Below are 14,323 nucleotides of genomic sequence, written 5' to 3'. Positions count from 1 at the left end.
ACTCGAGTATCCTCTCAGAATGAGAGGGCTTAGGCCAAATATTCCACCACGCTGGCCCAATGCAGAGTGGCACACACGCAGAATCAAGAAAATTCTCCTATATGCAGGTTTCTTCACGATGTTTTTCACAGTTTGAGACACGTGATATTTAATTTCTTAAAATGCACTTAGCTGAAAAGTTGGAGGTGCATGCCCCGGAGCGGATTTTCGAATACACCTCTCCCTCACACACACCCTCCGGAATCTGAGGCAGAGGTCGAATCCACTGGTCTTTCACGGCTCTAGTTATGCACACATGTATAACTATACTACAGCGTCTACAGCCTTTCTTGATGAGTACTGTTATTAATGTAAAAAATGGTGTCAGGATTAAAAAAAAAAGTGATTATTATCAGTTTCATTTATTTCCATACATATTTCTATACAATACTAACACATCGTCCAGCGATGGCCAGCTAAGACAACAAAACAGTGTGGTTGGAGCAAGTGAAAAATTAGAAATACATGACAGTAGGTAAATATTAGGTACATAAACTAATTTAGAAAGAGATAAATAATTTATTATCCATTCGAGAGTGAAGAACTGAACTGAACTAGCGCTAATATTTATGAAAGACATTAATTCAAGGAGATCGGATTCTGCCGCACTAGTGAGGGTTTTTATTTTTATAATGCCTCCCTCTCTGTGGATATGAATTTTGTGAAATTATATTTTTTGTGATATATATACAGATATTTATGTATTTATTTATCTTACTTGTAAGGAGACACTTAGGAGCAATTATTTATCTCTTTCTAAAGTTCTACGTGTATAATAAATACTGCCCGTGTACCCAAGCGGCACGTCGATTCTACGAATGCAAACGCTTCGCAAACTAGAAAAATGTATGGGAATGACAGATCTTGATCACGTGACCTGTCGATAGCAAATGTCATTTGACATTTCTGATCGAATCTTGTTTAACGTCCATTATACTTTTGAAAATCTGTTTGGCTTTGGATGTAGAGGTTAGGTGTACAGAGCGTTTGTCAGACAGCGCGACGGTGTGTAAAACTGAAGGAATGTTCTTTTACCCTTCAATCCCCATATTCCAAAACATGGATTGATATTTAAACCTCAATTTTCTTCAAAGTAAAGTGGACCTAATCGCTACTGTTGAAAGTTCACTTTCCTTTTAAGAAATTTGAGATTTAAATCCTAATCAATGTTTATAAATAAGAGTGCAAGTGTTCAAGTAGTTTTAGACTCGACACTCGACACTCGAGTACGAACAATTTTTGGATTTACCGCGCAAAATTGTTCATACTCGACTATAACACTAAAGTAGTCTGTACGGCCTCTTAGGCGGGCTGACAGAACTCAACAAACATTTGCTCCCGGCAGTTGATAGATAACAAAACGAACCTTCAGTTCATATATGACACCATAAAATTGTAAATACCGTTAGATTATACCGTTCTTCCTTCCAATCTACCAAATAATAACACGTTAAAGCAGTATGTTGCGGTTTACAATCTTTCGACAGTTCACAATCTCGCGAGATAGATTATAATCTAACCGTATTTACAATTTTACGGTGACATACAAATGCTAGGTCTGTCATTTTGCCACTCCAAAGCCATTCAAAAGCCAAATTTGGTCTTCCCGGAATAGATTTACTATAATAAAGTAGTAAATGATATTGATTAAATGTTGACTCCAACCACTATTTATGTACACAGTAAAATGTTAGATACAATAAAGATTTCTTTGGTACATTCACTTAGTCGAGGTCTTCATTTATTATGTTGGTATTTGGCTATCATTTTTTATTAACACGCTTATGTGCTTCACTTGTAACTAACTATGTATGTAAGATAATCTTGGAATCCTAATTCTACCCACTTCCCGGTCTTCGATTAGGATGAAATTTTGCACTGATAACTATGACTAGCTAAGAAACGTCATTACAAATCCAATATGGCGGCCTCCCCAAGATCGCGGAATGGCTGTTTGAAATCCACTCCCATGATATGGATATCAAATCAAAGAGTGCGTGCAATATGCGTGTTATTTAATAAAACTTCCTGGATGATTTGGAAAAAAATTTGGCACAATCAGCCAACATAATCAGACCTCAACTAAATGTTGAATATAGAATGTAGAAATGGCACGCACCACAGGTAATTTAAGCAATCGAACTTCTATACATACTATTAGACATCACATGACATTACAAATTCGCAGTTTCGATATTTTCAATCAGTAGTAACATCAGATGGAAAAACTGGTAAAGGTTTTCAACTTTCGGAAAACAGTTAGCTTGTATTGGTAAGGTGTGAAACCAATGAAGTGTCAGCAAAAAAGAAATATGTTTTAACTATCATGTCTGTAAAAAGCAACGGTTTTTTGTAAACGGGTTTCTATGCCACACACTTTCCGCTGTATATTTCTAAAAAAAACAACGGATTTCTGCTGTACCAACGTTCTAGTATACACGTAAAGGATTTTGACGACTTTTACGTTTCTGCTAGTAGTACGTGACAGCTAGTAGTATATAAAGAAGCATTTATTTTTAATACAGTTCGCATCAATGATATTTTATACTAGAGGTATGGCACTAGCACATCAATTCTGAGACGGATTCAAATATGCAAATTTCATTTAATCGCATATTGAACAACGAAAGTTATTTAGACACTTAGGTATTACTTCAAAATTGTCTACAATGTCGAGTTGTGTTTAGGAAGTGTAAAAACTTCACATAAATATCGAGTGGAGTCGCTCAATTGGGATCACTTTTTGCGGTGGTTTAGTAGGCACGTAACATATCTATAGTATAAAATAATCATTGTCATCCAGTATACACACGTAACGATTTACTTGCCAAATCTTTGACTTGTACAAGTTGAAAAATTAAAATTTCTCAATATTAATATTCATTTGAATGGTAATTTAATTTTCAATAATACTTGAGCCCATCTGTAATCTTGAAATGGAAGTCAAGTTTGTGCAAGTAAATTATTATTTTTCAATTAATTACTTACATGGATAGAATATATTTGCCATTCTGAAGTTGGTTCAAAATTTGTGCAGTAAACAAAATAACTAGAGAAAACAGGCGGGATTTATAGAAAACCTTACTTCAGAATGGCAAATATACCTATAATTCGCAAACTATGTCAATAATATATAATTCGATCTATTAATCATTCGTGTCCCTAACTATACCACTAGATGCGGAACTATATAATTGCTTTCAAACAACAAAAATAAAAATTTTGGAAAAAATCTAAAACGAGTAAACTATCGTATCTCCGCGTAAAATATTTACTTGACCAATTTTTTCATTCAAAAAATCTCAACTGACAATATATTTTAATAGTTCCGCCATCTTGGTTTCTCGCCATTTTCTTTTACATTTTTTATATGTGACCAACTACTAAATAATTGTGCTTTCCTTAATAATCTTACATCTAAATTATTCCTCCTAAAAATGAGTATTAATTTTAAATATCAACATATTTAATAACTGTAACATAAATATTTAATCACGTAATATTTTCTTTCTTTTTAATATGCGTCTCATTTATAAGCTCGCTTTAAAAAACCACATGGTTAGTCTGTGGTCTGATGTATCTTACTTTTTAATTTTTAAAATTAACTAACGTAATTGGTAGAATTTATATTCCTTTAAAATTATAATGAAACAATTTATTAGAATTTGCATTAATTTTTCAAAATTAACTAACTGATCTTGATACTAAATCTTAAAATTGAGTTTATATTTTTTTAATTAGGAGCTTAAAGTGAATAATTTTAACTTGGTTTTCGGCTGGATTCTAGCCATTTTGAGCGACCAATATCCGAAGACCATAAACAAGCAGATTTTTTTTTTAATTTTATTTTGTTTACTAAAATAACAGGACTGCCACACGCGAAGTATATTTACTACAATTTTAGGAATAATTTGTTATTCTAAGATGAGCATTTAGGAATGTAGTTTTTCGACCCTTTTACATGGTTTCAGTGTATCTTAATCATTATCACCTAGCACCTCGACATGTTTATAGCATTAATTATAATCTGGAAAGGCGTTCCATATTTTGAGCTGGCGCAGGGCCTGTAGCAAATGTAAATCTTTTAAGGTTTGAAAAAAGAAACAAATCGCGTATCCGTCATAGTAAATTTTCTCTGAATGTTTTTTTTGTTATACCTACCGCCCTATGGCTAATCCGGTGCTGTATTTTTGCTGTACGAATTATAAATGTATGCCTCCAAAGTTGCCACCATTCCAGACGTTTCGCTGTTCTATGGTAGACAGAGAAGAGTTTTCTAAAGAGTATCTGTTAAAAAACCGATAATGCTGCAAAGTCCAAAGACGCGAGTCACATTGAAGTGACTAAAAATCATATCTTGCGCATAAATTTAGCATTCATAAGCCGATCTGTGTGCCCCGAAATGGGAGCCCTTGACACATCGCTACGCTACGATAAGTACGCTTGTGTGCGCGTCAGCGAATTAGCTTAGCTCTTACGCTCACATAGTCACAGAAGCGGCTTACGTTTGGAGTTAAAAATGTTAGGTTTTGCGGATCTATAAATATAAATGAATCTCAATGTGTTTAAGCATTGAGGTGCCAAGTAAAAATCATTTAGATATATCCTTTGAATGTATTGAAAGTGTTTTTGGCTAAAACCTTTACTTATTTTACTACAATAAACTCGTACATTATATTATTAAACATGAGGAGCCATCCATAATATGCGTAGGTACATGATTTTTCTTTGGAGAACATATTAATAGAAGCCTGGAGTTAGTAACTGGGTGATCTTGATACTAGGGATGCTCGATGATCATCGATGTTGAAAGGAAAAACATCGGTGTTTTAATATCGATGTTGCTATACGAAAACTTTCGTTACATCGATGTTAACGGAATCAATAATCGATCATCGATGTTACTCACGCCTCACGCACAACCAATGCAACATACACAACAAATTACGTATTTTAAGAACGCATTAAAAAATACAGGGCCTTTCTGATATGCGGGCGACGGGGGAAAGGACTGCGCGGGTATTAAGTCGTGTACGCACGCGTACCATTGGGAGTGCTACGAACGAATTTGCCAAGCTATACTATAATAGTGTGGCCAGGAATTTGTCAGGCAACCTAACCTACTAAATTTGATTAAAAACACTTTTCATCCAATAAACAGATGGGTGAAGATCGTTTCTAATACGAATTTTCTACTATTGTGATAGACTGAATATTACGCAGACATAGTCGCAGATGTCCACTAGCAAAATACAGAATCGTGTGACGTCATTTATGGATAGCCCCTACAATTTTTACAATAGGTAAATTCATAATTTTCATACATTCAAAATTAAAATATACCAACAGTTACAATAAATTAATAACATATAAATAAGTTTTCAATGTAAATTGTTTTGTTAATTCTCACTTTTAAGTTGAAGACAAAATTCAATTCCTTAAAATCTCTCATCAATGTCGCGAGACATTGTTTTTTTTTTTACTTATATTACACACGACTGTATTTTTCTTTATAATATTTGCATGCAAATTGTCTATGGCTAATTTTGTGCCATTAAGACTAAAGCTCCTATAACAAAGTGGTTCGTCGATTCTCTTTCTACGATCGCTAACGCTTCGAAAACTAGAAAAATGTATGGGAATGACAGATCTTGATCACGTGACCTGTTGATATCAAATGTACGAAATCATTCGCATACATTTTTCTAGTTTTCGAAGCGTTTGCGATCGTAGAAAGAGAATCGACGTGACACTTGGCTATAGAGGCAGGAATGTAAAAGAGGAACATAATCATGTAGTTAACAAAAACAAAGTAGATATAAAACAATAAGCAAGCTATTAAAACTATACTTCAGCCTTTCTTGATGAGTACTGTTCACCAACAAACAAATTAGAAATGAGGGTAGAAAACGCATGTCATTTCATAGCTTATTTATTTTAAATTAGGTATTGTTTGTTTATAAAATGTTATACAATATATATTAACCATATCTAATTGTTCTAAGCTTATTAATCAAATTTATTTTCATTAATTTAAGAACAAGTTATTTATAATTATTATAAGGTGTGAAATGACTAGTGATTTATACCCTCATTTTTAAATTGTTTGTTGGTAAACAGTATTCATCAAGAAAGGCCATAGTATAGTATTTTTATAATTGCACGACATAAATAACAACAAATAAAAGTAATAGTAAAAGTAACAAAAGTAATTATTACAACACAATATTATTAGCCAGCCGCTCAGCAATTGCGTTTCTGACAGCTCGTGATCGAATGGGACAAACATTCAATTACAATTGCCTCGTTTTTTGTGTCATAACTACCAAGACAAACAGTTGGCATAACCTTGAAACAGCGCAGTTCAACAACCTTGTACGCCAGTTCGTTACATCGCCTCGATCACGTCCTGTCAGAAACGCAATTTCTGAGCGGCCAGACATTTTAACAATATAAATTGCACCAAGTTGTCAACTGTTTTTAACCGACTTCCAAAAAGGAGGAGGTTCTACGTTCGGCTGTATGTATGTTTTTTTTTTACTTGCAAGTATTTGAATACGTCAATAATTCTACTTGCACTGATACTAAAGCAAGAGTTAGCAATTATATTAAAACAAGACAAAACTTACATTAGTACCTAACACAATATTGAATCATCAATCCAAAATATTCATAATTTATTTTTAAAATGTTATTTTTCAACATAACCAATAATCCCTTTCTGACTACGCAAAAAGCCAGGTAAAGCCTATAGTCAGGTAGGGCATGACTACAGTCCAATGGGTAATTGGGCAGGGATCAAACCCAAGACCTTTATGGCATGGCTCCTAAACTGCAAAGCTATTAAGGCTTAATTTTATTTGCAAGTATTTCAAGACAAAAAGGGAAATGACTCATGACAAGAATTCTACTGCAACAATTCTACTTGGTGACAAGTATTCTATTATGACATATTATTTTACGTCTAGAATACTTGCCATGACACAAATCCTACTATATTATGACCTAATATTATATTACTGGCAAATATATCATGGCAAGCATTCTTTTTCCTTAAAAATGAGATCTGTACCAATTTAACGGAGTTAGACGTCAGATTTTACTTAGTAGCAAAATCCATGTCAGAAATTCTACTCGCAATTATTATGGTACTTTTCCATGACAAGTATTCTACTTTCAATCATGATTTTTATGGAAATTTATCAAGGGACTCTCTATGGAGTCTGTTATTTGTAGTCTTGCACCAATTTGACACTGTCCTCATCGCGTCGGCTGGTGTGAGGTCTTCTTAGAGGTCGTGGGTGTTGTAATATGGAAAATCTTTCTGTCTGTTGTACGCTCGGCTTTTTACTCAGAGCTGTGCGTAAATGACTCTCACCTAGAATAAAAAAAAACCCACTTACAAAAGCTAGATTAAAAAAAAATCAAAATGCGAAATCAAAGATCTCTGTCACTTAGTCCATAGCTAAATGGAACGTTGATTGTCTTAATCACTATTGCTTCGAAAACTAAAAAAATCTATGGCGATGACAGATTCGATCGACAACTTGATCACGTGATCTGTCGATAACGAATGTCATTCCCATACATTTTTTTAATTTTAGAAGCGTTTGCAACTGTAGAATCGACGTGCTACGCGGCTACAGGCAGGTTGTTTATTAAGCTACGAAAGATTACAAAATTTTTACTTTCGACTAATATTTGTAGTTATAGTCAGCGCCACACGTCTAGCACGGTCTAAAGTTGTAACTTGCGAGATTTATACCCTATTTTATGACTGATTTTTTTTATCTCAACCCATATTCAGCTCACTGCTGAGCTGGAGTCTCCTCTCTTAATGGCTAGGCCAATAGTCCACCGCGCTGGCTCAATGCAGATTGGCAGACCTTACACACGCAGAGAATTAAGAAAATTCTCTGGTGTGCAGGTTTACTCACGATGTTTTCCTTCATCGTTTGAGACACGTGATATTTAATTTCTTAAAATGCAAACAACTGAAAAGTTGGAGGTGCATGCCCCGGACCGGCCAGGCATTTTTACTGATGTGTTTGTTTGTTGTGTTAAATAACTTACCCGGTAAAGACAATGGCCGTCCACATAAGCTCAAGTCATGTGACCTCGGCGACACGGATCTGGAAGACCTGGGTCTGCTTGGAGTGTTGTTATTTTTGTTCTCCTCATTCCTTATACCACGTCGTGGAGACCGGTTCGGAAGTAATTCCTGCATTATTTTTTTTAATTAAAAAAGGAAAATACACTAATAATGGAATTCATATTTTCACAGTAAGATATTTCACATTAAGATTGTCTAATGGATGCCCATCACAGAGTAGGTACATTTAACAAGATTTCCTTTACAATAAATGTAAAATGAAATATCGGTTGAAATTGAATCAATGAAGAAGGAAATATGTAACATAGGTACTTCAAAATTTTCTTTTTATAATAAAATTTTATGATTTTATAAAAAATATCTCTAACATCAATGATGTTAGAAGAAAATAGAGATAGACAGGTTACATAAACCACATTCGATTGTCGAGGCGTTGTCAACGGCGTCAGCGTGGTGGACTATTGGCCTTACCCCTCTCATTCTGAGAGACTCGAGCTCAGCAGTGAGCCGAATATGGGTTGATAATGACGATGTCAACGGCGAGATGACAGTGGCAGGCAATTGAGTTCAGGTTTGCTAATTAGCATAGTTTTAACGTGCCACTTGCGGTCCGCGTATAACCTATCTACCTCTTTTATTCTTCTAACATCATTGTGTAACGTAGATAAGTTTGACAGCTTTATTAATAAAAAAAATGCTAAAATGGCGCTACGATATAAAGTTCTGACACCAGTGTGACATGCAAAAGCATTATTGTTATTTCAATTGCGTAATTCTGTCTGAAATACTGGTCAGAATTGTTGTTCAACATTGGTTTTCTTATTTTTTAAATCCACTTTTGAAGCTTCTGCTAAAATCAGAAGCGGGATAAACATCTCATTACCCACATGAAAGTGAATAGTAACCAAAATAAAATAAACCTTTTGATTTTTTATACAAAATGCAAAGAAACTTTTTCCTCAACCTAATAGTAGGGTAGTAGACCCTGCTATTGCTACATCACCAATATGCATTATTTAATAACTTGTATTCCGTTCCCGAGCTCTTATTACTGCTTTCATATGGTTCTTCATCAATCAGATGAGAGTCATGAACAACTGTTGTGGCATTCTATTGCATTCCTCTTGTATTGCATTTTGCAGCTGGCTGTGTTTCTGATATAATCTCTCATCTCTTGCACAAATTCATGCTATCGCCGCGTTGCAACGATTTGCAGTACGGACGGTTTCAGTGTGCTCGTGGCGTTCGAGCCGTCCACCTCTCTTGTTGTGTAATTCGTATGGGTTACTTGGGATAGGCGGGGAGAGCGACTTGAGTGGAAAAGGGGAGTGTTTGTTAACAGTCAAAGGATCCTTTAACCCAACACATATCGTTCACAAGTGCGTGACTTCACTCAAGGTCATTCTGTGCCGTTCTTATTATAGTTACAGTTTGATTTGTTAATTAAGTTGTCCTGACAAATGTTGTGCATCATAACCTTTGTTCGACATTAGTTTTCTTATTTTTGTAATCCACTGCTGAGTCTGCTAAAATACATCTGTTTAATTCATCCCATAGATGTACAATCGGATTCATGTCTGGGTTTCTTGCTGGCCATTCCATAATGGAGATACCGATTTTGGTAACATAATCCCGTACGACGCTCGCGGTGTGTACCATAGCATGAATATAAAACTGTTTCCAATAAAATGTGCATAGGTCATCAAGTGACGCTCAAGACATGATCGATGTATGACGCTGGTGTCTATACTATATACTACCATTTTAGCAAAACTATGTGAATAATATAAATACATACAAGCTGGAATATAACAACATTAATAAGCCTAACATGCGTGATAAAACCTAGGACATTATCTATTGAAGACAAATCAACCAATAATGCTGGAACTGAAATATTGCTCATTTGGTTGCTTGCTTTGGGACAAAAGAGAACGAAATCCAGTTCTGCATCAATTGGCCAATTTGTTCATGAGACGTTGGTCGCATGTTGGGACTACAGGTAGATAGAAACAAGAAATAGGACAACACAAGAGTAAAAGATATGTTAGTAACCTTTTCCTGCGAATTGACCGAGTAAGCGCTATAGGAGACCGGCGCGTCGGTCGTGAAGTCGAAAGCGCTGGACGCACGAAACGACAGTGAGTCTTCATCGAAGCAGCGACAGAAATGTTAATATGCGTTAGATCTTATGCTATTGTAAGTTATGGATGGTATACATTAAAACTGCACACTTTATTTCATCTATATCTATACTTATAATAAATCTGTAGAGAGGTCAACTCTGTACATGAAATTTATTTCCAAAATAAATATTAGGAGGTCATTAGTGATTGATACTGATGCCAAAAATGCAACCAGTAAAATTTTTGTCTGTCTGTCTGTATGTTCATTATAGAAACAGAGACAAATATCTTAGCATTCCATGGATTCAACGTGCGGGTGCCGGGCCCATCGCGTGGTAGAGAGAAAAACTCCGAGCAGAGTCCTGAACTTGTGACTACAGGATGTAGGGTTAAAGAATTCCTTGACGATCATCAACACTCTCCGTTCTGCTCATGTTGTTCTCCCTGCCTAGCCAAATTTGGTAAGATTAGAGCAGCTTTGGATACTCGTTCTAATATATAACTACTAGACGGATTTTAGTGAAACTTGGTACAATTATTCTTCATACTCCTGGGCAGGTTATAGTAAACTTTTCATCACGCTACAATCAATAGGAGCAGAGCAGTGAAGGGAAATGTTGGGAAAATGGGAGCAGTAATCCATTTTTACAACAATACTACTGTAAGGGCTAGATTAAAGAGATTTAAGGGTGTACGAAGTCGTGGTCGTGGTATTGCAGAGGGTAATCTCTGGAATCTAAACAGATTTTGAAAACTAGACACACATTAAGAGTGAGTGTCATAGGCTATATGTTATCCCCACGGGAACAGGAGTTAATAACTAATATTTATAAAGAGGAATGATGTTTGTTTATAGAGAATAGGCTTACAAACTACTGAACTGATTTTAAAAATTCTTTCACCAATAGTAACCTATATTCTGTCTCTTGTTCATCTTATTAACTTTTTTAATATTCAAAAGTCAAACAATATTATACCAAGCTATATTGGTGAGAGTGATGATGATGAGTATTAAAGTGGGCAGTTTTAATTTGAAAATTGATATAAAAATAACCAAGATACTTTCGCAACATGGTTGCCTACTGTCCAAAAAAATTCCTTTGACCTAGATAGAAGGTAGCTTAGATTGTTTTTATATCAATGTGAATCACAAAGAAATTAATTAATTGTTTCATGAAAATTAATCAGAAGGTTATTTTAGTTAGGCTATGATTTATTAGTGAAAATAAGCAAATTAAATTACAGTAGTTAGGGACTGCTGGTATGGTTGAACTAGATGGTAAATAGAATATTTATTGTCTTTTTTATTCTACAATTGATTGTGTCAAATAATAATTATAATTTCTTAGATATTGTATATATATCTCTACTTCTGTAATGCTTAACTTAACTTAAATCGGTTTAGTATTTTCAAATTTTGGTCTGAATACAATTTTTAAAACTGTAATTGTGGTAATTTACTACTTTATTACATATTACATAGTGAAACTTATAAAATGGCATATCAAGTGACATGAAATGTTTCTTCAAAAATTTTTTAGTTTTCTTTAATAAAAAAATATATTGTTTTTGTATTCATACCATGCGGCCAACAACTGGTTGGTGGAGGTGATCTGATAAGATGCTCGTGAACTTCTTTGAGAGTCATAGGGTCATCTTCCACAAAACTCAAGGCTGTGCTGCCAAATTCCTGGAAATAGGGATGATGACAATTTCTTAAATTGTAAATAAGTTAGGAGTATGCTAATAGTATATATATGTTAAGACCATTAAGCAGCGGAAGATATCATATCTAGGGCATATTTTGCGACACAAAAGATATCGTTTGCTTCAAACCATCATGATGGGCAAGATTGCAGGCAAAAGAGGTGTAGGAAGAAGAAAGAAGTCCTGGCTACGAAATATAAGGGAGTGGACTGGCATAAAGACCGTCGAAGAACTTTTCCGCCTAGCCATGGACAAGGAAAAGTTTAGAAAGCTGACCACCGACCTTCAGTAATGGAGAGGCACTATAAGAAGAAGATGCTAATAGTAAAGCAATTTTCTAAAAGTAATAGGATATCTGCAATCCTTACTTTTGGAGCTAAAGGGATTTAAAGGATCGGATTTGCAGCATTTTTCAGGGATTTGTGGCAGATCCCTGAAAAATGCTCCATACAAAATGGTATGAATTAATGATGTTGTTGTTTCGCTGATCGTTACATTTCTATGGGCGTTCAAACAAAATTACAAATATCTTTATTATTTGGGCGTTTAATTTTATATATAAAAGAAAATGCATGAATTTTCATCTAATAATGTTGAATTTTATTAGATTTTGTAGTATGTAAACCAAGGGGTGTCAGTGATAGTCCATAATATATTATTTTGGATCCTTTGATATCTATACTAATATTATAAAACTGAAGTTTGTTTGTTTGCTTGAACATGCTAATCTCAGGAACTACTGGTCCAATTTGAAAAATTATTTCAGTGTTAGATAGCCCATTTATAGAGGGCTATAGGCTATATATTATCCCCGTATTCCTACGGTAACAGGAACCACGCGGGTGAACGGGTAACTAATTTACCACATTCATTGTCACTTTAAATTTTAAATTAAAAAATTGGCCGACAGACAGACACACGAGTGACCCTATGAGGGTTCTGTTTTTGTACTTGGTTATTTGGAGCCCTAAGGTGCTTTAAATTTCAGTTTAGTAGCCGAACACCAATCACATCAAATATGCCTTCACACTCACATTATTACTAATATAAATAAAAAAATTAAATAGTTGACTTACCTGCGACATTAGTATTGTATCATCAGATTCACATTCTTCAGCGTGACTGTCTATCAAACTTTCCCTGCTGGCCATTACTTGCTGGAACCGTTATATCATCAGTTAATTACATACTCAACACATAACACTTAAACACGAACTTATATAAGTAATGTACATGTATTCAAGTACCTGTAAATATGGATTATCTTGTCTTGAGAGCCGTAAAGCTTCCATATCCTGGGCTATGTTCCTTGTACGGCCAGGAGTAAGTAAAACAGCAGGCGAGCCACCCATATTTGGTGTCATGACTAGAAAATATCAATGAACTTAAATTACGATCTAAACCTTCTTTCTTGATTAATATTTCATTAGAAACTACAAACGTACCAGACAGTGAGTCACTACTGCCCTGCATTTTACACAATAAACGTTTTTAGCCAATTTTAAACACAGGAATTACATTAAATCTCCATAGAAATATGTTTTCTTTTAACACTATTGTTCTTGACTATTATATGATAATAATTAGGAGTTAGGACAGCATCGTTACTATTGTAAGTGCGCCTTTTATATAGTAACACAACTAACTAGAAATAAATTGAATTTTGGTAGCGAAAATTTATTTTGCTGTATTTTATTACGGGCGAAGGAAATTGCAAAAATAAATGTGCGAAAAACGTAAAACCACAGACAATGACACAGACTACAGAGAGAATCACAGATTCACAGACTACTCGTAGACATAGAAAAAGTAGTCTTATATCTATGCTTACAGAGTATTAATAATGAGTTGTAGACCACAGATTAATAGATGTGTAGTAGACACCTCAGACCAATTATAGAAGGACCTGTATCGCACTCATAGTCACGAACAAAATTGTCTGTCATTTTCTGAAGAAAACGAGCTTAGATTTGATATATATTTTGTACTAAACTAGAAGTTCTTGCCCATTTTTTTACACAATTCAATTACACAAAAAGGTATTTTTACGGAGCTCTTTAACCGACGAACACGATTACAACTATTTAACATCGATACTATAGACAGTTTTTATAATCGCATTAGATCGTTGATCATATACTTTGACAGAAAAGTAACGTCTAGCGAGGCAGATCCTATACAATAATTGGTCTGAGAGTAGACACAGATTAGATATTTTTTTAAAAACTAGGGCTCCGTTTTCTACCCCTAGTTTCTAGCGCCAGTTTACGAAAAAGCAATGAGTGTCGAACTGTACCGGAAAAAGCTAGAGGCAGTACAGAGGCGAATGACAATAGGC

General features: G+C 34.7%; 1 protein-coding gene across 1 annotated transcript; it reads right to left on the bottom strand.

Annotated features, from left to right (window-relative positions):
• Window positions 1–5,506: 5,506 nt before the first annotated feature.
• LOC112053042 (uncharacterized) lies at window positions 5,507–13,750 on the bottom strand. Its single transcript, XM_024092310.2, has 7 exons — window positions 13,431–13,750; window positions 13,233–13,351; window positions 13,062–13,142; window positions 11,860–11,968; window positions 10,208–10,299; window positions 8,113–8,260; window positions 5,507–7,417 (listed from the first exon to the last, which is right to left on the bottom strand). The coding sequence occupies exons 1-7, from the start codon at window positions 13,456–13,458 to the stop codon at window positions 7,266–7,268; spliced, it is 729 nt and encodes a 242-aa protein (XP_023948078.1). The 5' UTR covers window positions 13,459–13,750; the 3' UTR covers window positions 5,507–7,265.
• Between the last annotated feature and the right edge of the window lie 573 nt (window positions 13,751–14,323).

Source organism: Bicyclus anynana, chromosome 13 (genome assembly GCF_947172395.1).
Source record: "Bicyclus anynana chromosome 13, ilBicAnyn1.1, whole genome shotgun sequence".
In the NCBI taxonomy this organism is placed as follows: domain Eukaryota; kingdom Metazoa; phylum Arthropoda; class Insecta; order Lepidoptera; family Nymphalidae; genus Bicyclus; species Bicyclus anynana.
This window is presented reverse-complemented; position numbering and strand designations above follow the sequence as displayed.

Bases quoted from the DNA above. Each gene is read 5' to 3' on its own strand.
- LOC112053042 (XM_024092310.2), bottom strand. From the start codon at position 13,458: ATGCAGGGCAGTAGTGACTCACTGTCTG. The intron at 13,143-13,232 runs GTACTTGAATAC...TAACGGTTCCAG, and splicing joins AAGATAATCCATATTTACAG to CAAGTAATGGCCAGCAGGGA. The intron at 10,300-11,859 runs GTATGAATACAA...GCTTCGATGAAG, and splicing joins AACCAGTTGTTGGCCGCATG to ACTCACTGTCGTTTCGTGCG.